Source organism: Gracilinanus agilis, chromosome 3, assembly GCF_016433145.1.
Source record: "Gracilinanus agilis isolate LMUSP501 chromosome 3, AgileGrace, whole genome shotgun sequence".
Lineage (NCBI taxonomy): Eukaryota > Metazoa > Chordata > Mammalia > Didelphimorphia > Didelphidae > Gracilinanus > Gracilinanus agilis.
Window position 1 is genome coordinate 407,164,776 of NC_058132.1, and position 25,792 is coordinate 407,190,567.

The following is a 25,792-nucleotide window of genomic DNA, read 5'->3' on the forward strand; positions in this document are numbered from 1 at the left end:
TGTAGGTTACGCTCAAGAGTGTTGCAGCCCACACATGTGGCACATCTGCTCTAAAGGCTTGAAAAATGTGTGACTCACATTCTCTCATTTGATCCTGACATCCACCCAGTTAGGTAGGTGCTGCTGCAAAAGGCCAGTCTCCCTGCCTCAAGTCTCTCCCCACTCCAGTCCATCCTCCACTTAGCTGATCTTCCTAAAGCAGAGGTCTGAATGTTATCTTCCAGCTCCAACTATATTCAATAAAGTCCAGCAGCTCCTTATCAACTCCAGGATAAAACATCCATTTTTTTGTTTGGTGTTCAAAGCCCTTCAAAACATGATTCCCTTCCCCCTCCCCCCACCCATCTTCTTTCACTTTCACTGTTTGTCCCCCCACCCCTACTCCCACCCCCTGCCCCCATGCCTGGAATGCTCTCTCTACTCATCTGCCTCCCCAGCCTGAAGGAAGCTTCAAGTCTCACTAAAATAAATACCACCTTCTGCAAGAAGCCTTCCCTTAATGTTAGTTCCTTCCCTCTAAGATTATCTCCAACTTATCCTGTATAAATCTTTATACAAAAGTTGTTGGCATGTTTTCTCCACCACCATATTATGAGTTCCTTGGGTATGGGTATGCTTTTCTCTTTGTCCCCAGGACTTTATTTATTTGTTTGTTTGTTTATTTGTTTGCTTTTATTTACTTATTTTTTTTAAATTAAAACCCTTGCCTTCATCTTAGTCAGAAGAGTGGTAAGGGCTAGGCAATAGGGGTCAAGTGACTTGCCCAGGGTCACACAGCTAGGAAGTGTCTGAGGCCGGATTTGAACCTAGGACCTCCTGTCTCTAGGCCTGGCTCTCAATCCACTGAGCTACCCAGTTGCCCCAAGTGCCTTTTCTCAAACTAACTGGTAAAAGATTAGTTATCTGGGGATTCCCCATAAATCTAGGTCTAAGTGATTTTGTTGCTACATAGGTGAATCTGACCGCAATAGCCACACCAGAGGCAATGAAAACAATTGCTTTTCCCCTTTCTGGCTTACCTCCATTGCATCCAAGGAGTAATTACAGGATATTTCAAACTTCTTCATGAGAATTTGTTCCTTAATGTGATAAATGCAAACAAACTTGGACATTCCTCCTGCCAGAATACACTGGCCATCTGCTGAATAACATAAGGTGGTAAATGACCTAAAGGAAGAGAAAGAAGTTCTTTAAACTGTTGTTCTGGTCCTTCTCCTGTATCAACAGAACTTTTTGAAAAATGAAGCTTTTAGAAAAGACAGACCACAAATTAAGACTTCCAAAAGCAATTGTTGAAATCTATGACCCAAGCATGTCATGCTTTTTGCCCTTTCTGATAGTGTTCATGCCATTCCTTGAGCATGCACTGCCCTTACTTTCATCTCTACCAGTACATCAAGGTCGACTGAGGCTTCTCTACTGTCCAGCCAAGCTATCCTCTCCATTCCTCAAAGTATTCTCTCCATGCCTGTTTATTGGATGAGACTCTCCATCTCCTGACAGCACTTTCACTGCCTTTTTGCTTCTCTGACTTCTTTCAAGTCTCAGCTAAAGTCTACCTATCTTATGCAAGAAGCCTTTTCCAAATCTTCTTAAACTTAGTGCCTTCCTTCTATTGATCATTTCTAATTTATCCTATAGATATCTTATTGGAACACAGTAGTTTGTATGGCTCCTCCCTCAGATTATAGGCTCTTTATAGTATAAACAGGGATTGCCTTTTGCCTTTGCCTCTTCAGTGCTTAGCAAATCACTCTAGTATCTTTGCCAAAAAAGGAAAAAAACCCAAATGGAGTCACATGACTAAACTGAACAACAAAGAAGACTTGACTAAAAATTTCAACACTATCTTTGTAGCTATACTTTTTTTTTTTTAAAGTTTTCTAGTTCTCAGAGAATATAAGAAATACAGAAAGGGGGCAGGGAAAATTTAGTAGGATGATAAATTTTTTCCCTAGGCTTATTCTGCTTCCTAACTTGTTGTTCAGGTATGTAAAATAAGGCAATATCACCAATCTTTAAAATCATAAGAGCCAAAAGGGACCTGAAAGATCATCTAGTTGAATCTACTCCTTTAGAGATGAAGAAACAACATAGGAAGTATTAAGTTACTTGCCAAATTCATTCATTTAAAGAACCAAGACCAGAGACTAGGCCCATCCCCTAACTAGTAAGTCCATCACATTTAACATGAGAAAGAATGGAATTTAAGAATATCTCAAAGTGTCTATGCAAAAATGCAGCACTTTTTTATCTATAAGGCAAAGAAAATAGAAATACAATCTTCAAAGTAAATTATAATTTTTCCCTTTTAGTATTGATTTCTCTCAGAAATAAAAGAACAGCTGAAAATCAATAACTTGGCCAATTTAAATTACATCTTAAAACATGTATTACAAATAATAGCACACTTTTCCATAGCACTTTAAGATTAGCAAAGTGCTTTCCTCACAAAATTGTGAGATAGATATTACATATATTATCCCCATTTTACAGATGAGGAAAAAGAGGCTTGGCAAATTTAAGTAGCTTATACACAGTCATGCAATAATTACACATACGGGCCAAATTCTAAACCAAGTCATTTCATGACTCCAAGTTTAGCACTCCTTCCATTACATGAACTTTGCCTCCCATAAACCAACACATCAGGACTTTGGGTATGAATACTGCATCCCACCTTTCTGGGATTCCTTGGCCTCCATGGGAAAACACCACTTACTTTCCCTTGGCCGCATGCTTAGCAGTTATCTTGTCCAACTCTTTTCTTCCCACTTTCAGGTCATGCCTGCACTCAATAGACCCTGTCTGCACAGCATTTTCATGATCCCAGAATGAGAGCTGTGAATTCAATGTGGCCACTGCCAGCTCAACACCATCTGGCCGAAAAGTCACTGCTAAAGCTTCAAAAAGAAACACAAATTAATAATGCTCTCTACTGTTGGAAACAATCTACCACAATCTGTTTATCAGTCTTGAATTTTTCCTAGAGCACACCTCAATAATTTCCTTAACCTCATCACTCCTAAAAACATATTAAGCTTCTGTGTTCATGCTGCATCTTTCCAAGAAGAATGTGTGCATCTAGAGTTCTACAACCCACATATTTCACAGCAAAGCATAAAAAGAGATCAAAGACATAAAGGCCTAAATGTTCAGAGACAAAATTTTGTGTGATAGTAAAGAACTTGTAACTAAGTAGATGTCATGAATTGCTAAACAAATGGTGAAAAAACTTAAATGTAATGAAATATTTACTATTCTGTAAGAAAACGTAAATATATTTTTTAAAAAGAGGCAGAGGAAGATGTGCAAACTGATGCAAAGTGAAAAACAAGGAAAATAATATACATAATTGACCATAAAAATGCAAACATAAGGGGAAAGAACCCAGAATGCTATTTATAGAATTATGACGACAAAACTTGCCCTGATGAAAAGATATGTTGCTCTCCTTTGCAGGAGAGAACATTGCATATAAAGTTGGAAATAAATAGTTTTGCTAATTTTTTTCCCCACTTAGTTACCAAAGCGCAGGACAGATTGGAAGAAGGAAAACCAAGTAGCAGACAAAGAAAATAAACTAGATGTTGGGATGATCAGAACTTAAGTGGGGAGATATTATGAAGAACTCTTGATAACAGAATTGTCATAGGAGATGAAAAGACTTTAGATGATTCCAGTGAAGTGTGCTAGGTTTAAGTGATGCTCCAGTATCCAAGGTGGAACTGTTTAGTAATATCTAAACTGTTAGTAACTGTTTAGTAAAATCCAAAGGGAGACAGAGAACATTATTGTCACTTGTAGTTACTCTCTCCTTCTCATTGCTGATCAAATACAGAACAGAAAATCAAAAAAAAGCAAAGCCTAACACCAAAAAAGCAGTCTATATTTTGGATAGTACTAACCATCCTAACCCTCATCAACTTACATTTCTTTCTAAAAATATTTAAAGCAGAGATAACATTGGCAATTAAAGTATGTGGTTGTGCCCCAACATTCTGACCAACTTCCAGACTTCTCCAGAATTCCACCACCAATACTCCCACAAAAGGCAAAAACAAAATAAGTAAAAGGCAAAGTCTGATAATAACATAATCAAAGAAGAAATCTTATAACTTACAGTCACAAATCTGAACTTCCTCTCTCACACTTTTCAAAGTATTTAAAAATCAAATAACATAAGACTTACCATCTGAAGTTAAATTTAATGTTTCCTTGGTTCTCCAGCTATCAAACATGTCCCACAATCTCACTGTCTTATCCCAAGAAGCACTAGCAAGAATGGACTTCATTGGGTTAAAACACAAGCCACTGATGGGGCCCTCATGGCCTGACAAAACCTAAAAAAATTTCATTTACAAAGAAAAGTGAATAGAAAAAGAGGGTAATATAACAAGAAAATAAAGTCCTACATCCTTGTGATTTAACCACAGAGATATTTGGAAATATAATCCTTTTAGGCTTTCTAGGAAGTCACACAATTTCTTCTATTGTATATTCTCTGTCTCTGTCTGTCTCTCTCTCCCCCTCCTCTTTTCTCTCCCTCTCCCCCCCCACCTTCTTTCTTTGTCTATAACCATCTAGAATGACAACAGATCTTCTTTCTAACTAGAAAAGCTTCACAGAAAATCAGTTAATTAAAAAAATATGCTGTGTTTACCTACAGACTAAGACCTATTAAAAACATCAAAATTTTCTGAAATTCTGCTTTCTCTATACTACCAACCAAGATGAATGAGAGAGCAAAGAATTCCCTCCTGCCTATCCCAATGATGTTCTCTCTGTTGTAGTGACTCAATGAGATAATAATAACAAGAGGCGTGTATGCTATTGTTCATTTACAACAATCACCTCCTCCTCAAAACCCTACATGCAATTCATATTATGCTTCTGTGCCAAGGGTTTGTTATATGTTAAGTCCTTTTCCTTACATCCAATAATCTACCAGTCTGCATAGACCATATAAAGATTTCAAAGGAGTCCTGGGATCCAGCAGTAACAATTTCACCACTGGAATCCACTGCCACACAAGAAAACTGGGTTGGACGAGGAGATGTAAATGTGCGAAAGTTTCGATATCTGCAAGGGAAAAAAAAAAAAGGTTTTATTGTTGTTAATTTATAAATGCATTTTCACAAATACTAGGTGGGCATCCCCGTTAAAGGATATCTAGTGTGTTACATAACAATCAGTATCTAAAATCTCAATAAACTAGAATGATAGGCTGAAACTTAATAGGAATAAATAGAAAGCAATCAACTTCACAAGTACAAAATGGGAGAGAAAAGCCCAGCCAAGACAAAGCTCTAAGAGATTAGTGCTAAACGAGTCTGTCAAGTGACAACAGTATTTAAAAACCTCAACATGACTTGGGCATTAAAAGAAGCATGGTATATGCAACAAAGGTTATAACAGTCCCACTATACATTTTATTCACCCCACACAGACAGTATGTGTAAACCACATATAGGAAAGACACTGGTATATGGATCAAATCCATAGTAAGGCAACTAAGATGATGAAGGAACAGAAGGCTAGATCACATAAAGATGAACTGAAGAAACTAGAGAAGATGTAGGACAACAGGACAGTTGCTTTCATGTATCGTAGGACTATTATGTAGACAAGTAATTCTAATTATTCTATTGGCCCCACAGAACAAAATTAGGAATAATGTGTAGTAATTGTAGAGATGCAAATTTTAGCTTGATATAAAGAAATTGATTTAAAGAAAAACTTGCCAATCAGGGCATACAAAAATGGAATGGGCTGCCCCAGGAAGTGTTGGATTCCCCTTTACTACAGGTTTTCTAGTGTAGAATGGATGTTATAGAGGAGACTCCTGTTCACATATGGAATGGACAAGATTTGTCCTCCAAAAACTTCCAATTCTGAGATTCTATGACACTCTTCTGGTTCTATTCTCAAGCAATCTGTGTTTCAGAAACAAAACTGTGGTACCCAAGAATACTGACAACATACATTTTTTTTGCATCTTAAATTTCAGTCAATGAGTAGAATGGCAGAGAATAATTCAGAAAAGATGTTTTGGGCCTTCGTTTTTTTCATCTGTAAAATGAGAGCTGTACTAGGTCACCTTAAGGTACCTTCCAGTTCTAAAATTCTAAGTATACATTTTAATATAATATGAAATTTTAATACCTGTGGAGATCAAAGGCTCGAACTGTTCCATCCAAAGAAGCACTAACAACAACATAACCTGTGGAAGTGAATGTCACAGCAGAGACCCCACTGGTGTGCTCTGTAAATGTGACAAAGCAGAACCCACTCAAGGTGTTCCATACTTTCACCTGCAACAGAAAAGGTTTGTGGAAGATCTGTGAAATTTATAATACCCTCATAAGTTCCACTCATATCCACAAATAGAGTGAATGATGTTAAAGTTAAACTACAGATATTTACATATTTAGCTATAACTGCTGTTTAAAAGGGAATCACATTATAATCCAATTTCATCAGAGAACAGGAAATGAGCTAGGTATCACTCAAGAAGGGAGTTCATTAAAATATATTCTCAAGGGCAGCTGGGTAGCTCAGTGGAGTGAGAGTCAGGCCTAGAGACAGGAGGTCCTAGGTTCAAACTCGGCCTCAGCCACTTCCCAGCTGTGTGACCCTGGGCAAGTCACTTGACCCCCATTGCCCACCCTTACCAATCTTCCACCTATGAGACAATACACCGAAGTATAAGGGTTTAAAAAATATATATATATTCTCAATTTCCTGTGGCACTAATGTCACATCTCATTCTCACTCTGGTGCTAAGAACTAAAGATACCACTACATGTTATAAATTTCAAGTCAATCAAGATCAGAAGTGACAAAATAAGAAGAATAGTACTGTCCCTAGCCTCAAGCCCCATTTACTTTGTCTTCAGGGTCAACCAAAACAGAAATAATGACCAAATGATTTAAGAAAATAGGCGGGAAAGTTTGTTTAACTGAAAAATGATACATATAAAGAAATCCCTTCATATTTAGAAGCCTGGAAGCACAACTTGTATTTTACCAATATGATAGCAACTTACAGAGATGCTAACCATAGATAATTAATTAGAACCAATCACTGACAAATACAAGAACACTGAATCTTAAATAAAATTCTAAGACACAAATACCTAAATCTAACCCACATACAGTTAAGTTGTTATACTTGTTTCTTTCTTAGACTGAAAGAAAACATAAGGAATTATTTCTTTCTGTCTAGGAATTAAACTATAGCTATACCATTTCAAATTAATGGAATTGTGAACAGATTGCATATCCATACTCCTCAGGTAGTATCTGTGAATTAGTTAAGGATCTATTAAATAGTTAAGTAATATGAGGTGAAACAGTTACTTCAGAGGAACCTTTAGAATGAGCAATTTTTCTGAAGCCTTACAAAAGCAGACTAATGTTGGTTTTAACTACAAGTTTATAATAAACCCCCCAACTTACTTTTCCATCATTGCCACCAGTCACTATGTATTGTCCATCTGGAGAATAGGCCAAAGACACCATGCTGTTGAAATGACCTTGCTGCTTTAATACATAGGACTCACTTTGCCATTCCCACACCAGCAGCTGACCCAAACCTGGGAATCAACACATTAGAAGAAACTGAGTTCCACCTCATACTCACCAGAATAGCAATCATTACAAAAAAGAAAACAGTAAGAACTGGAAGGTTTATGGGAGAAAAGATCCACCACTACATTGCTGGGGGTTGGGGGAGAACAGAGACTATGAATTAAATATTTTGGAAAACAATTTCCAACTGCAATCCCCAAAATCACTACATTGTGCATAACTTGTTAGGGGTGGCTAGCACAGTGGACAGAGCTTCAGGCCTGGAGTTGGGAGGACCTGATTTCAAATCTGATCTCAGACATTTCCTACCTGTGTGATCCTGGGCAAATCATTTAACACCAAAGTCTTTATAGCTCTTCTGCCTTAGGGTTCATACTTAGTATCAATTCTAAGGTAAGGGTTTAAAAAAGCATGTGGCCCAGTAAGGTAAAAAAAAAAAAAGCAAAGGATTCAAGTACAAAAATATTTACAGTAGTATTTTCTGTTGTAACAAAGAACAGATAAAGTAGGTGACCACCAATTGGGGGAATCACTAAACAAATTATTGTATACTAACAATGAATTATTATAGATTCAAAGAAACTCAGGGAAATGTGAATAAATTCATGGAGAGTAAGATGGGCAGAATCAGGAAAATAATTTATACAATGACCACAATAATCTAAAGGAAAACTGCTCTGAAAGACCCAACTTTAATCAGTTCAATGACTAATCACAACTCCGTAAGACTGATGTCATTTAAGTATGCCTTTTACCTCTTGGAAAGGAAGTAAATTGATCAGATGTGCAGAATGAAATGTGGGCCATTGTCAGAAATGGCCCATGTCTATTCTACTTGACTACACGTCACGAGGAAGAGTTCTGATTGAAGGCTGGGGGAGAGGGCCTTGTAAGTGATGTAGGAGTTGGATAGTGATAGTGATGAAAAGAAGAAATGAATGAAAAAAGTGTGAAACATTTTTAAATGCCGCAGAAGGCAAAAGTCAAAAAGGAACACAGATTAAGTAGGGCCATGTGGGTACTAGTATATTAAACTGAACATATGCTTAAAAACCCCACCAACTATATGTAAAAGCTTTTAATTTCATATACAATCCCCTTTTTCTGTACTTCTTTCTATATTGCACTGTTGATGTGTCTAAATTTACAAAAAATGTTTTTTATAAAAATAAGCAACAAAAAGCTCAAAAACTTAAACTGACTTCCATCTTGCCATACAAAAAACCTCCCAACTGATGTCAGACATGACTCCTTTCAATCCTGTTACAATTGACAAAGATGGTAAAGGAATTTAGAGCCACCTCTTGGGTATTATCTAAGACTTTCCTTAACAGTAAAGGGCTTTTAATTTGGCTTATGCTGCCCAAGAAGCTGTACAAGCTTCAATGACCTTCTAGCTCAAAGCTTTTATTCCAACCTCAGCAGCTAAGCCCAAGTCTACTGAGGAAAAGAATTAAGTGAACTTTCTGTGTGTGTGTGGTTTGACTCAAGAGACACAAACCTGAACATCCAAAGGCAATCCAGTCTCCTGTGCTGTTGATAGAGATAGATGCAATCTTCTGATCTGAAATACTACAGAAAAGACCAAAATAGAGATAAATACAAAGAGAATATAGCAAAGGACAATTCTAACTGGACTATTCAAAGATCAATATAATTTCTGTGGATTATATACTTTATAAGGCAGATAAGTAATATGGGGAAAGAACTAGAGAAAGGAAAGTCTGTTTGCCAGCCTCAGATTCTTAACCAGCTGTCAGACTATGGATAAGCAAGTCACTTAATCACTTCCCACGTCAGTTTCCCCTTCCTAGAGTTGCTGTGAGGATAAATTGAGGCAATATCCATAAAGCCCTTTGCAAGCCTTAAAGCACTACATAAATACTAGCTATGATAATGAGGAGGATGACACTGCTCACATATTAGATTATGAAATTCAGCAATGATTCAGTGAGCATTCAAAGGCAAAATGAATAGGATACCAGGAGTAACTAGATGGCTCAGTAGACAGTGCAGACCTGGAGATGGGAGAACTTGTTTTCAAATCTGGCCTCAGACACTTCTTAGCTGTGTGACCCTGGGCAAATCTTTAACCCTGTTTGCCTAGCCCTTAACTGCTCTTTTGCCCTAGAACCTATACTTAATATCAATTCTAAGACAAAAGGTAAAGGTTTTTTTAAAAATATGAATGAGATGGCTATGATCTAACTTGCTTCAAATATTATAGTGCTATTTCCAGAAAAGATGACAGAGAAAACACTATTAAACCAACTCCATTAATAATGCCACTCCTCAATGAAGTTAACAAAAAAAATTTTTAATCACAAAAAAATTAAACCTATCAAAAGACAATGAGTAAAGCTTAAGAATAAACATTTATCACCAAATTTCTAAATCAAACATCACCTATATTGCTGTCACTGAAAAAAATATATAAACTAATATGAGACATTTTAATCAATAAACTTAAACAACAAGACAATATACAAGTTTTGAAATCTTAATCCTCTTCAAAATTTACCAGGAAATGTAGAATTTGTATGTGTGTTCCATTTTATCTCAGTGATGCATGCCTTGCTGAGTTTTTTCCCCGCCCAAGTCCAATCATTCTGTTACAGTGGATGGGGTGAAGGAAAGCAGAATTTTTTTTTTTTAACTACATGAGCTAAAATAAACAAACTGGCTTAAATCCCTAATGATTTCATCAGAGACTGTCTAGTGGTGCAACAGATAAGAGTGCCAGGCCTGGAAATTATCTTCCTGAGTTCAAATCTGGCCTCACTTAACATTGTTTGCCTCCGTTTCCTCATATGTAAAAAAAATGAGCTGGAGAAGAAAACGGCAACTACAATATCTTTGCTATGGAAACTCCAAAAGGGGTCATGAAGAGTTGGACACAACAGAATTTCTGTCATAGAACAAAAGAAAAATAACCATGTAATTGGAAACATGTTAATGCCAGAATTCATTGGTGTGAATTGCTATTCTTCAGTGATTTTTCAGTCATGTCCAATATTTTACCATTTCGTTCTCCAGCTCATTTTACAGATGAAGAAACAGGGTTAAGTGACTTGATCAGCGTAAGATAGGATAAGTGTCCAAGACCAGATTTGAACACAGGAATATGAGTCTTCCTGACTTCAGGCCCAACACTATATCCACTGAGCCACCCAGCTGCCCCTTTCATGTGAATACTCTCCACTAACTCAAAGTAATTTCACTTTTTCAGTTCTTTGAGGATTTTCATCATAGTAGAGTGTATAGAATATAGTATATACCACAAATGGGAAATGAACTCACCTCAAGGAATGGATTAAGTTGAACTCGGGTAGTTCATGTAGATGAAAGATTCCAGAAGCAAAGCCAGTGACTAGAAGGTGAGTTTTCTTGTGATATGCAGCAGATGTAAGATTATTAAAATCTCCCTCTTTGTTGAAAAAGTATCTAAAACAATGTGAAGATCAAAGAGCTACAGTTAAGTTAGGAAATGATTCAGGTGGCAAACAAATCCTCTAATACGTTCACCTCAATTATTTGGATATTTCAGGTCAAGGCATTTTTTTTCTGGACACAACTTATGAGAACAGTTCAGTTTAATATAAGGTGAATATAATTCTTATGACAAGGCCAACCTGTGTGGTAGTAATGAGTTTCTACCCTCATTTACCATTCTCTCTGTTCTCCTCACCTTTAAAGTGCCTTCTCCTATGAGTTTCCAAATGAATCTGAAATCCTTTCACAGTGTTTATCTATCTCATTACCATCACTTCCAAAACACATCTCAGGTTTGAACTACAACACAACTGTGAAACTGTTCTTCTTCATCTGCCCCCCACCAAAAGAAACATTTCTTAAGTATTTGGGTACATGGAAGGCAAGATTCTGGGGAAATCAAGAGAAGTAAGAGATAATTCATGCCCTCTGGAAGTTTACAACAGATCACTGGGGAATAAAAGCAGGTCCTTTTTGGGGGGTCCCTATCTATAATTTCATCAGTATGACTTCACACATTGGTGAAGAAATTCTACCAATGATACAGACTGGCAATTTAAATATCTAACATATGTTCTTAAGAGAGTAGCATGGCATACCTATAAGACTACTTGCTATATGCCCAGTTACAGAACTTCTGAGAGTCAGAGGCAGAACTTGTAATCAGGTTTGAAACTGGCTCTAGGGCCTAGCCTATAGCCACTATGTCCTACACTTCTCAAGGAATATATAAGTAAGTGCAACATAAAGCAATATTTGTTTAAGACCCACATGAACAGAACAAATTACAGGAGAGGCCTCTAGATATTTCAAATTCATCTCTCCAGAGTCTCTTAGTTTTAGGGCTGAGGATGCCCTGGATAGTCCAATGGTATCTTAGGAAAGCAGGACCCAGTTATCCAGAAAGATGACCAAAGGGAATGTACTAGACAGAGGAGCATAAATTTAGAGCTGGCAAGGACCTTATAGGTTATGAAGTCCAACTCGGTCATTTTACTGAGGAGCAAAAGTTAAGGGACTTGTCCAAGATCACAAAGACAGAAGTGGCAGAGTTAGGACCTAAACCCAAGACCTCTAAACTCTTCCTTAAATACATTAAAATATTACAAAAATCAAGTTTTGAAAATAATAAATGGAGAGATTATATTATCTTCCAGTACCTTTCCATTATTCACACCAGTAATACAGTACATGGGTCCAAGATGGCATGTGGGCTAGCTATTTGTCAATTATGACCATTATGATGCTCCTCTCTCCATAGGGATTTCAACAATCCTCTCTTGCAGTTCCATAATGACTATTTTTTCCTCATCTCTGCCCATGAAGGCATTCTAAATAAAATTTCCGTTCTTGTTCTTCTTACTCAAATCCATTCTTTAAAGTCCTTAAATCTTCTTCTGACCACTTTAGCACACATTCATTTCTCCTTTATTCATTCTATGGTATTCCCTTCTTGTGCCACTTCATTTTAGCAGTTTATGTCACACTGTACTATTTTTTAATTGTTTTATGTGTACAAGTGTTCTGTATCCTCCACACTGCCTGTTGTTGTTGTTCATAGTTTTTCAGTCATGTCTGACTCTTTGTCATCCCTTTTGGGGTTTTCTTGGCAAAGATACTGGACTGGATTGCCATTTCCTTCTCCAGCTCATTTTACAGATGAGGAAAATGAGACAAATAGGATTAAGTGATTTTCCCAAGGTCACACAACTAACAAGTATCTTAAACTGTATTTGAACCCAGGAAGATGAGTCTTCCTGATTCCAGGTCTGGCATACTTGTAAGGAATGAAGGCTTCCAAAGAGCAGAGGTGAAGGAGAAAACTCTAGATATGTAGTACCATTCTTTGAAGAAGGGATAGTATAAGCTACTCTTGCAGGAAGGCAGAAGACAATGCAATAAGAGTAATAAGTAATCAACCTGGAAATACAAGTTGTAGCCAAATTGTGCTTTGAATACTGGAGAAGAATTTTTATTTACTCTAGAAAAAATGAGAAGCCACAGAAGATACTTGAGCAGGGGAATGACCTAGTCAGCCCTGTGCTCTGGGAATGTCACTTTCACCAATGTATGGTAGAAGATAGTGAAGAGAGGATAAACTAGATGTAAGGAGACCAATTAAGAGGTTATTGAACTACCCAAGCAAGTGAAAAGGGTCTGAATTTTGAGAATATATGGAGACAAAATCCTCTGAGGGCAGGGAGAAAAGAGGAGTCTGAAAAGAAGAGAAGATATGGAGCAGATGGTATAGGCAATATGATGGATAGTAAAAAGATTTGCTACAATGAGGACCCAGTTGAGATATGTAACCCAACTTTGTAGTGGACAAATATAGTTGCCTTTAATATCACTCAGCAGAGATGGGACAGTGGAAGTAATCTGGGGGATGGGGTTTGTTAAGAAAGGAGAGGTGCAATGTAGAAAATGTGGTAAGTTGTACACTGACTATTCTGTAGACAGCAAAAGCTTGGGTTTTTTCTGGTACCATCAAAATAGGCACTTTTAATAGAATGATTCACTTCCTTATCAAGTCCTTTTTAAGAAGTTTGACTTAGTCCATCAAGGTGCTTTTTCCATGCTCAATCATGTTTTACAGTATCATAACAGAAATTGACTATAAATCTAAGTAACATTAAATTGTGTTGTTGTCACCTAAAAAAAAAAAAAAGACAAGAGGACAGGGATTCAAGAAATCTGCTTAACTGGTTAATTACCAGATGAGACTGTTGAAGATTAAAAAAAAAAAAAAAAAAAAAAGGCAGTCACAGTAGGGACGATGGCCTAGAACAGCAGGAAGGAGTAGTAGAGTTACTGGAGATTGAATTAAAGAATAGTTTTAAGAGAAGTGTGACAAAGGCAGAGAATTCCAGGGTCATGGATTGCATGAATTAGAATGGAAAAGGAACATTTGTGGAAACAATAGACCATTCCTAAAGGCAGCTAAAATGGACTAAAGGTGTAGATCATGAAATATATAGAAAACTGAGGAAGTGAAAAGCAAAGGGGTCTCAAATGATGCCAGGTATAAGGACAGGAGTTGGGGTGGAGAAGATTATAAGTCAGGGACTGAACCTGGAAAAAAAAAGAAAATAATCAGCATCTAAAAAGAAGATGAAATATCTGAATAGAATAAACCTCAAAGGAGAATATGTCAAATGTTCCTGATGGGGGGGGGGGGGGGGGAGTGGCAATTAATAGTGGCAATGAATAGCAACAAACACACCTACTCCTCCTGGACAAATACCAGGAGCACAAGAGTAGGCACTGCTGGTACCAGAAAAGTGACTAGGGATAGCATATCTACTGGGGAAAGTGAGGTTTCCATTATTGAAAGAAAACAGAAGTATAAAAGGAAAAGCAGTTTGTTAGAAACAGAATGAGAGTTCCATAAGAGAGTGGAAGGGGAAGATAGGAGATTTACTGTTGAATGACAAGAGGCTTAATGTCATACCAAAATTACCAAATGTACAACTAGCTGAGCATAAAGGTTATTCCATTCCGGTCTCAGAATATGAAAATCATTCAACAGCAACACCCACCTAATATACCAGAGCATCCACTATCTGCTTGAAATAAATGGTTGTTGAATTTAATTCTTCGAATAAGAGCACTTACTTTGCTACATGTGAGTATTTTACTTTGTCCATTTTCTTTTCATCATCCGGAATGGTTTTCCCACGAATGATATCATTCTCTTTTTCAATGTCATCATCTTCCTCCTCTTCCTCCTTATCCCTCTGCAGTACATCTGCCTGCCAACCTTTAGGAGCTTTCAATCTCAGGCCATCTAGCTCAGTGTCACACTGCCACACACAGAGGGTCCCATCTTGGCTCAAAGTGTACAGCTATGAGGCCAAAATATACAGATTAGCAAAAAGGCGACACTCTCTTGCTCCCTCCCTTCATGGAACCCACAATGAAAGAAAGTAATTGCTAAAAGAAATCAATTCAATTTATCAAAAATTAAATGTCTATTAAAGTGCAAGGCATTGCTCTCAACATATGATTTTTAAAAAAGAATGGAGATGGGAGCAGCTGGGTAGCTCAGTGGATTGAGAGTCAGGTCTAGAGACGAGAGGTCCTAGGTTCAAATCCAGCCTCAGACACTTCCCAACTGTGTGACCCTGTGCAAGTCACTTGACCCCCATTGCCCACCCTTACCGCTCTTCCACGTAGGAGCCAATACACAGAAGTTAAGAGTTTAAAAAAAAAAGAATGGAGATAAAAAAAATAATTGCTACAACAAAAAGCTTTTCTAGGCAAACTAATTAGCAGGAGTAATAGAATGTCTTAAGACATAATGGATTTCATCAACAAAATTTTTGGCAATCCTGTTTATATCATAGTAACCTTAGAAACCATAGGAAGAAACATTAAGGTTTTTGCCCTAAAAAACTTTGTTTTTCCATTCTTTTGTCTCTTTATTACTCTGCATTTATAAATTAAGAATCTGGCATTAAGAGCATCTTCTCCACAGCTACAGAACTCTGAAAAATAGGGAATATCCAAGAATCTCACAATTTCACAGAGTTCCTCTTTTTACCCTGAGGGGAGAAGAGACAGGTTTGAATAGATACTGTGGGGAATGTTGACAAAACTAATAACTGAGGAGTAAAAGAATTGGCAAGGTCTCTTTCAAAACAGAATTTAACAGACCCTCTAATTCTGCTAAGGCCAGACTAGACAACCTATTGCACAAATGTGAAATTCCCTCTCCTGGGTCTGTGTAGTCACACATGAAGTATACTTAGTATACTTCCCTTTTTAACTCCTTAAAAGATCTAATTCAAGTTCTGTTTCCTCTGTGAAGTCTTCCCTGATATCCTATGTCATTAGAAGAATGTTCCCTCTCAAAATTACCACTTATAACAACTTGGGGTTATTAGGAAAGGCTTCACAGAGGACAAAGAACCTGAGCTGGGTCTTGTTGAAAAATAAAGATTCTGATAGTCTATCTCCCATGTCTACACATTCTACAGTACATTTCCCCCCTCTTCAAGGTTAATAGATGGATGAATGGAAATAAATATGTAGGCAGATAGAGATATAAAGATATATAAGTACAAATCACTATCAAAAGGGAGGAGATGAAATAGCAAATAGATATATGAGAAGACTTGGTCAAGTAGCCAAGCAGGTAGCTGTTAGAAAAAGGGATACCAGAAGCATTTAACCTAATAGAACACTGACTAGAAAGTCCCAAGGGCATCCTCCATTGCTATTCTTTTCTAGACTACTATGAAACCATTATCTATATCTATGGTTTGAATCAAATTTTTGCAATGAATATTTTGCTTGTCTACATACATCCAAACTTTCAGCTTCAAAGAAACAGGCTACAATAGCATCCTTATGACCTCCTAGTGAGTAGTAGATCAAATTGTCCCATCGTTCTGCTCCAAACACCCAGGTTGTCATGTCCTTGCTCCCAATCACAAAGCACCTAGAATCACAAGAAAAAGTAATTCAAGTTAGACATTACAAATTTAAAATCTTAGGGACATCTAAGGGAGTGTAGAGACCACCATGTCCATATTTGAACAAGGGGCTCCTCTACAACTTGCCTGATAACTGGTTATCCAACTCAGGCTTAAAGATGCTAGTGAGAGTTCAAAAAGGAGCCCAATCTGCTTTTGGAGAGCTCTAATAATTAGAAAATGAAGTCAAGCCTAAATTTATCTCTCTGCATTTGCAAGATATTGTTCCTATTTCTGATTTCTGGGGCCAAGTAGAATAAATCTAATCCCGCTAAAATATTTGAAAACTTCTATGATGTTTTTCCTAAGTCTTATATTCTTTACATCACTATCAGGGCTGCACTTCTCTGGATGGTTCTAATTTATGGGCATCTTTTCTAGATTGAGCAAGAGATAGGGGGGTGACAGTGGGATGATGGTGTGACTTTAATACAATAGTTTTTATATTAAAAAGACTTCAAATCCAATAAGAAGTGGGAGGGAAGAAAAGATAAGATCATTTTAGGCTGTATTATGAGAATGTATTGTAGGTAGAGTGACCAAGGTCATATAACTAATGTTTCAGGAACAAAAACTAAAACCAAATCTTTCAGATTCCAAGGCCAGCTCACTGACCATTACTCTATTTATTCATAACTTTTAACTTGTGAAAATAAACTACCACATAAATCAGTTCCCAAATACAGGGAGAACAAGTAGAATTAATCTTGACAGACTGCATTTGAGCACCTGTCATTTGAAAAGTGCTGATAAATCATAATACCAAGAACCACAATAAAGATGAAGGAACAGGTGCTCTTTTAAAATCTCTATACCTCACTCTGTACTTTACAAAACATACCACATTGTAGAAAGAATGCTCAATCTGGAGTCAGACAATCTGGGCTTAAAGGCCAGCTTCACTTGTGCTATCTGCATGATACTGGGCAAATCATTTAGCTCTTCTAGGCCTCAGTTTCCTCATATGCAAAAAATGAACAAGTTGGACTTCTAAGGTCTCTTCCAGCTGCATAGCTATGTTCTTATGAAATGTTTTTATGGTGTTAATATTTTGAAAGCAACTTGACAATATTCAGGCAACATCTAAAGTACAAAATTTATTTGAACATTTCTGGAACCATTTCTATTGGTCACAACAACACAATATCATGTATATAATGCAAATAAAAAGATTCAGATTTAAATTATGTCTATAAATAGTAATCATCACAAGAGTTTAGTTTTTTCCTACCTGATACAAAATTAAAAATACTTTTTCAAGTAAAAATATCACTGTATCTTAGATGTTCTAGTTAAATAAATTGCATCCAGATTACTATGGTCTACTTTCCAGAAGTTTGCCATCAGAATAAGGCTTAAACTAAGGCAACAAATGGAGTTTTAGTAATATGACCTAGTATCCCATTTTTCTTCACCCAATACAGGTCTTTATACACATTCATCACCAACAAACAATATATGTATTACTTACTTAGAATCATCAGTCCAATCAATGAATGTAGTCTCATCATATGGCCCAAAGTAAGTTTTGTCCAAGACAAAAGCATTAAATTCTCGCTTCTTTCCAGGAGCATAATACATTTGGGCAATGTTGTCTTTTGCCACCACAAATCTCCTGCCAAATGAATAGTAAAGAAGTTACACATGTAACAAGTTGGGTTTTTTTAAATACTCATAGTATTGCCACAGTTGAGAAAGGTCTAGAATAGATAACTCGAAAACTTCTCAGTCCAATACCTGCAGATTCTTATCTGCATTCCCAAATTCTGTCTATAATTCAGTACAGATTAATATGATACAATTAATAGACATGAAGAAGGAATCAAGCAGAAGGAATGGATAATTCAAACTATACTATCGATTCCTGAAACAACTGAGTATACTGTATACAATCAGCACACAAACTAGTTATTCCTATGACCATGCTCTGAAAGGTCTTCTAATTCAATCACTGTTTTCTTGGGAGACACTACTGAATAGGACTCCTTGAACAAGTTAAGCAACTATGACCCTCTCAGGTTCTAGTAAAGAATGCTCTTCCAGAAGTGGTACTTAGCAACGCCAGAGGTCAAACTATACTAAAGAGCAATAAAGCTACTGGGAACTGATTTAAAAAAAAAAAAAAAAGGAAAAATTGATCAATGAAACAGATAAAGCACATAATATATAGAAACAAACAAAAACAATAAGTTATATAAACCCAAAGACCTCAGCTAAGGTAAGAACTTATTATTTGCAAGAGAAAAAAATTCAGAAAATTGGGCAGAAATTAAACTTAGACCAAGAGCCCACACCCTGTGTCACAATAAGTTCCAAATAGATTCATGAACTCCATATTAAAGATCACATCAGGGTACCTAGGTGGTTCAAGTAAAAAGAAAGCCAGGCCTGGAAATGGGAGATCCTGAGTTCAAATATGACTTCAGACACTGACTAGCTGTGTGACCTTGGGCAAGTCAATTAACACCAACTGTCTAGCCCCATGATGGTGAACCTATGGCACACATGCCAAAGAGGGCACGTAAAGCATTTTCTGTGGGCACCTACACTGTCCGCCACCAGAATTTGTTACTAGAAAGGCAGAGGGACTGAGGAGAAGCTGCTCCCCTCCTCCTCTCCATCATGCCTGAGCACATTTTTTCACATCCCCTGCCCCTCTGCCCAGCAGCCAATGGGAGTGCACAGGGGGTAAAGTGGGCAACTCATAGGCAGCAGAGCTGGAGGGGAGCAGAGCACTCAGGTCACTCCCCGCCCCCTATGTGTGCTGAGGACAGTCCTCATTTCACCTGCCTCTCTGCCCAGCAGCCCAGTGGGAGGACTTCGTTTGGGGGACAGGATATGGTCGAGGGGGTGGAGGGCATGGCAGGGGCAAGGGGGTCTCTAAAAGGCTTGCTATCACTGGCCTGGCCCTTACCACTCTTCTGCCTTAGAACTGATAATTAGTATCTGATTATAAGACAGAAGGGAAGGGTTTAAAAAAAAAAAAAAAAGAAAAAGATTGCATCACAATCCAACTAGAGACACACTTTCACAACCATGGATAAAGGAAGAGTTCTTGACCAAACAAAGGACAGGGAGAATCAAAATGTTAATTGCTGAATTGGATCTGTGACCTCATCAATTCAAGAGTTCCCTCCAAGGATACAGATCACAATCATTTCATATCTGCCCCACCAGTCAGACTTTTGTCCATGTCTTCCAGAAAATTCACTTCAGGAGATCTCTCCTACATAATGGAGGCTTTCCTCAATTTTTCCTAAGCTCCTGAGGGTCTCCATGGACATTTAGGTTTTCCACATATTGCCTCTCCCTTTTGCCACATGAGCAGCAATTTTCTCTTTTGATCATATAGTTCTTTAATGACATCCTTTATTCATGTTCTTTGAAGATCCTCATGAGTTATGCGTTAAAAATGGCTCACACGGGGCAGCTGGGTAGCTCAGTGGAGTGAGAGTAAGGCCTAAAGACAGGAGGTCCTAGGTTCAAACCCGGCCTCAGCCACTTCCCAGCTGTGTGACCCTGGGCAAGTCACTTGACCCCCATTGCCCACCCTTACCACTCTTCCACCTATGAGACAATACACTGAAGTTAAGGGTTAAAAAAAAAAAAAAAAAGGCTCACACTCACCATGTACCTTTCCACTGCCCTGTGTCCATTTTTAGTTCTTCTGAAGCAGTGGTACTCAGGATTCACTGCCATACAGCAACAATAGTAAAGTAAGACTATTAAAAGATGGGCTGAGAACTTCTGGCCACAATGGAGGTAAGTAAGTAGGCTACCCAACACCAATTCTAGTAAAACCTAAAATTCACACCAAACTAACAACTGATCAAGAAATCCTGTGAGAAATTATGGGCAATAAGAAAGGAAACCAACAAGAAAGCTACCTCCAGAAAAAGCAAGTAAGTCCACAACTTCCCTATACCACCAGAGAAGGGCCTGGAGCCTGATGGGCTGGCTGGCCTGAACCTGCAAGACTAGAGGCTTCTATAGAGAAAGTCTCAGGAGGCAATAGCAACCAGAAGGCAAGCACAGCTCAGAGCAGGACATGCCAGAGCCCCAAAGGCCCTACCACCCTGTCCTAAGATGGCCCTAAGAACCCTTACAATCCAGTATCCTGAACCTCAAAGACCTACAGGTGCCTAACCCCAGGAAATAGGGGGAATTCATTGAAGGAAATTAGATGATCCAAGGGAGAATCAAATAGTATTGATTACTTCACCCAAAAGTACATTAGTGGGTGTTCTGACTGTAGCACAAAGCCATAATTCAAGATGTAAAGCTGGAGAGAAAAATAAATAAAAGAAAACACTGACCACTCTAAAAAAATTTAGGAAACTATAGCAAATCTAAACATTCCAAGAATAACCGTGACAACCAGAAGTGGAGACTTGAAGGGGAAAAAAATGGATTTTCCACAAGGACCTCATCATTACCAAGAAAAAATTAAGCAAGATATAAAAAATGAAATAAAAGCTCTGGAGCAAAGAACTGGAAGGAGACTAACCAACTTATATGAGGAAGCAAGAAAAGTTTCCCAAGAAATGGAATCCCCCCCCAAACTAGAATGGACATAATAGAAATTAATGACTCCATGAGACAGGAAATAAGAGTAGAACTAACTCAAAAGATTGAAAATAATAGAGAAAATGATACCTGGTAACAATAATTAGTCTGGAAATCAAAGCATATTGGACACCCTGAAAACCTTAATAAAAATTACATGTAGACACTATATTTCAAAAAATCCTAAGTGAAAATTCCCCACATCTATTAGAACCATAAGGCAAAGTGAAGATAGGAAGAATCCAGTGACCATCTCTTAAAAAAGGCTGTGAAAGGTCCAGTCATTCTGGAAAGTAATTTGGAATTATACTCCAAAAGTCATTATATGTACATCCTTTGACCCAGAGTTATCATTAAAAGACATATATCACAGAGATCAGAGACTGAGGAAATGGTCCACAAGTATAATTATATTTACATACATACTTTTTGTTACAGCAAAGAAATGTAAACAAACAAATGTAAATCAACTAGGGATGGGCTAAACAAATTATGGAATAGTAATGGAGAATTATTGAACCATATCTGACAAAAGGGAGAAACCTAACATTTGTATGAAAAAAGAGAACAGAATTGAGCAGAACTAGAACAATATATTTATTCACTGACTACAATATTGTAAAGAACAACTTTGAAAAATTTAACAACCCTGATCAATGCGCTGACCAACTATGACCCTACCTGACAAAGAAGTGATAGAAATGAAAAGGGGGATGGATGATTTCAGAAAATCCTGGGGAGATTTATATGAACTAATGTACAATGAATTTAGCAGAACCAGGAGAACATCTTATACAGAAATGGAAATATCGTAACAATGCTCAACTGAGAAAGACTTGGTTACTTTGATCTATACAATGATCCAAGAAAATTCTAAAAGACATATGATTCTATCTACCTCTAAAGAGAACTAATGAACTCCAAATACAAATTGAAGAATAATTTTTTTACTTTATTTTTCTTGCTTTTTCTGTTGTTGCAAAATGATTAACATGGAAATGTTTTGCATGATTTCACATGTAAAAGTAAAATCAAATTACTTGCCTTCTATAAGTAGGGGCTGGAAAGAGTAACAGAATTTGGAACTAAAGAAAAAACTTTAAATGAAGGTTAAAAATAAATCAACAATTTTTAAAAGAAGAATAAAATATTTTTAATATACCCAAAGGACAATAAAGTACATTTATTCTTCCCTCCTTTCAATGAATTTAGCATCGCCTTACCTGCCATCTGGGGAAAAGGAGACACAGTGAACAGAGCCATTGAAGTGGAAATGATGCAGCACAGATTTGCAAACCAAACTGACCAGCAAGGCTGCACCCTCTGAAATTAAAACAAGGACTAGTTAACAGACAGAATATGAAAAAAGAGAACCACAGAATTTGAAGATTGGAAGAGACCTCCAATGACATAACCAATCCTTACAAAAAAGTAATCCCCACTATAACATACCTAACAAATAGTCCATGCATCCTTAAGGATCTTTAAGGAAGGGAAACCCACAGCTTCTTGCAGCAGTCCATTCCACTTTTGGACAGCTCTAATTTGTAGGAAGCTTTCCTTGAAACTAAGCCTAAATTTGCCCCCTTTCCAGGTTCCATCCATTTCTCCTGTTATACCTTCTGGAGTCAAAAAGAGTCTGATCCCTTCTCCACATGACAGCCCTTCCTTCAAATACCAACAATAATAAAGATAATAATGATGATGACAATAGCACTTACATGGTTTAAGGTTTCCAAAGCACTTCACAAATATCTCATTTATAATTCTAAGAGACATTTTACAATGAGGAAATTGAAGCAGGCAGAAGTTAAATGGCTTATGGCTAGTGTCTAAGAATAGATTTGAACTCAAGTCTTCCTGACTCCAAGTCTCTAGCTTTATCTATTAAGCCATCTAGCTGAATCTAACTATAAAAATTTCCTTTCCTTCTGGTAACCTGAAGCTATGAATTCAAAAAAAGTAGAGTGCTCTAATGAATAAAGATCCACCTTAAAGTCAGGCAGACTTGGATTCTGGTGTGTGTGTGTATGTGTGTGTGTGTACACACATATACATACACATTTATATGTACATATACATATGTGACCCCTGCCAAGTCAACTAACCTCTTAGTGCCCCAGGTAGTTTCTAAGACACTAAGTTACATAGCATGTGCCAATCCACACTGGAAAAGAAAGTTTCTTGATCAGTTTCTACCAGTGATGGGCAAACTTTTTAAAGAGGGGGTCAAAGGAAAGGAAATACTTATCTGTCAGTCTGTTTCTAAGGCAACTCTTTCGAAATTTCATTGTATTGTATCCTACTCATTGTATTCGTCAGATTAGGAATAATGTTGCACAGCCAGATAGAACATTTCAGGGGGCCACATCTGGCCCGCAGGCCGTGGGTTGCCCATCACTGGTTTATACCAACAGAATCACAGGTTCCAATCCAAAAAATAAAAGACTTCAACAAGTTAAAAAACCAAAGAGGTAAACTCAGATCTTCTCCCTAATTCCTTCCTAGTAAACAACTGATAAGTTCTTGTCATTGTCAGTCACTATCAAGAGATAGCTACTTATGTGGGAAGGAAAGGTGCCAGTGAAATATCATTACTCTTCTTTATATGATCTACTGGAACTTGATTCCCAAAGCATTTTTCTGTGGAATACCCATAGCTTGAGCTTAATAATTGGGCTATAGAAACATTCCCTATAATATGGGCACCAGAGCAGTGTGACCCTGAGGAAGGATTTTTTTACCTTTCTGAACTACAATTTTCTCAACTGTAAAATGGATATAACTTGCACTACAGATTTGCTGAGGTAAACATTTTGTAAGCTTTACCATGGTATATAAATGTGGCTCTGCTATATGAGTATGCATGATTATGAAATTTATTCTAAAAGGACTTTACACAAATGAAATATAAGAGCTTCATCTGGAATTACCAATATTACATTTCATTATTTTAAGAAATGAAACATATACTAAGATATTACCTTCATCAATGATAATGGCAAAGCAACCATCTGGAGAGAGCCCCACACATTTAATGTTATACTTCGTTGCCAGAGGCAGGGTTTCAGACTTGTTGCTTTAAAAAAAAAGAGAAAAAACACAAGTATTCTTTAAACTTTATACAGAGATTATAAATGGCAAAATAATATTGTATTTTTTACACCTAACCCAGAATCTGATATGAAAGTCCTCTATTTACTATGTTTACTACTAGCTGTCAACTCCCAATCCAAAGCTCTCCCAAAAAGTAGGATCTTAAAACTTCTCTAACTTTAATCTCTATTCCTTTTTACCAATAAATTTGTAACCTGGTCCCGTTAACCTTAGTTTCTCTCTTATCTAACTAAAGTAAATATAGTCAGTCAAGTCTAATAAATTTTCTCTTTCCTTACTATACCATCAAATCTAAACTACTATCCTTATTGTTCTTTTCCTTTCTTTAAAAAAAAAAGAGAGAGAAGAAACCTGACCTTCTGTCTTAGAATTCACACTAAGTATTGGTTCCAAGGCAGAAGAGCAGTATTGGCTAGGCCAGTGAAGGTGAACCTTCCAGAGTGGCAGGTGATGTTCTCAGGCACCTGTGGAGATGGGGAGGGGCATGAACTGGCTCCTCATCCCTCTAGCTTAACGAACTCTGGTGAACTCTGTGTTGGGGCAAAAGCTGGCTTGCCCACAGAGGGCTCTGGGGGCCCCTTCTGGCACTTATGCCATAGGCTTGCCACCACAGGACTAGGCAATTGGGGTTCAGTGACTTGCCCATATCACACAGATAAGTATCTGAGGCTAGATTTCAACCCAGGACCTCTCCTCTCCAAGCCTAGCTCTCTATCCACTCAGTCACCCAGCTGCCCTTCCTATGTATTTTTCTAAAATTATGTATTTAAAAAACCACAAACTCATATATTTTCCTGAAGTTACATAAAATTAGCTGCTTTGTACATTCTAAGAACAATACAAAATGACATTATAACATGGAACCTAGTCAAGAAGTTAACCCTCAAAGGAGTGTGAATTCTACTACCAATTTGGTCCTGTACTTGTTTTGAGCCATGCTCTGTAAAATTGGTGAAATATATTCAATTCACAATCTAGCTGTAAAAATTAAAGTGGGGGAAATGCTTTGAAACATAGCTATGCCACCAAGTGTGCTAAAGAGACAGAAAGTACTACTGACCATATTGCAACATACTTACTTCTTTAAATCAAAGATGGTAACTCTGTTTCCTACAGGGCTGATGACTGAATTTCCATCACGAGTAAAATTCAAGTTCCCACATCGATAGACTGTACCCAGCAAATTTGAAAACTGAAGAAAACAGAATACATTTGCCTTAAATCTGCTCTTGTTATTCCTAAGAGGTGATAGAAAACTTTAAGCATTCAGGAAAACAGCAGTGGGAAAATATGGTACCTTCACACCATAATATTACCATCTAAATAATGTCCTAGGTTTATAGTAAGCTCTAACTTCTCATTATCACACCTTTTATGCTGTCTTCACTAGTCTACACCTAGTTTATAAGATAACAGATTGCTGATGGTGATGAATCTAAGATTTATATAGTGTTTACTACGTGCAAAGCACTTTGCAAATATCACCTCATTTTATTCTTACAACCTTGAAAGGTAGATGTCATTATTATTCCCATTTTACAGATAAG

The 25,792-nt window shown here is 37.3% G+C and overlaps 1 protein-coding gene across 1 annotated transcript in view; it reads right to left on the reverse strand.

Moving 5' to 3' along the window:
• PWP2 (PWP2 small subunit processome component) overlaps positions 1–25,792 on the reverse strand; it is a 40,537-nt gene that overhangs the window by 14,115 nt on the left and 630 nt on the right. Inside the window, exons 2-15 of the mRNA XM_044670198.1 lie at positions 25,325–25,437; positions 24,113–24,207; positions 22,352–22,451; positions 18,034–18,177; positions 16,393–16,528; positions 14,701–14,930; positions 10,894–11,037; positions 9,095–9,165; positions 7,462–7,598; positions 6,166–6,314; positions 4,935–5,082; positions 4,193–4,343; positions 2,723–2,903; positions 1,020–1,167 (exon numbers count right to left, since the gene is read on the reverse strand). Of these exons, the coding sequence (XP_044526133.1) occupies positions 1,020–1,167; positions 2,723–2,903; positions 4,193–4,343; positions 4,935–5,082; positions 6,166–6,314; positions 7,462–7,598; positions 9,095–9,165; positions 10,894–11,037; positions 14,701–14,930; positions 16,393–16,528; positions 18,034–18,177; positions 22,352–22,451; positions 24,113–24,207; positions 25,325–25,437 (1,947 nt within the window). The remainder of the gene's footprint in view (positions 1–1,019; positions 1,168–2,722; positions 2,904–4,192; positions 4,344–4,934; positions 5,083–6,165; positions 6,315–7,461; positions 7,599–9,094; positions 9,166–10,893; positions 11,038–14,700; positions 14,931–16,392; positions 16,529–18,033; positions 18,178–22,351; positions 22,452–24,112; positions 24,208–25,324; positions 25,438–25,792) is intronic.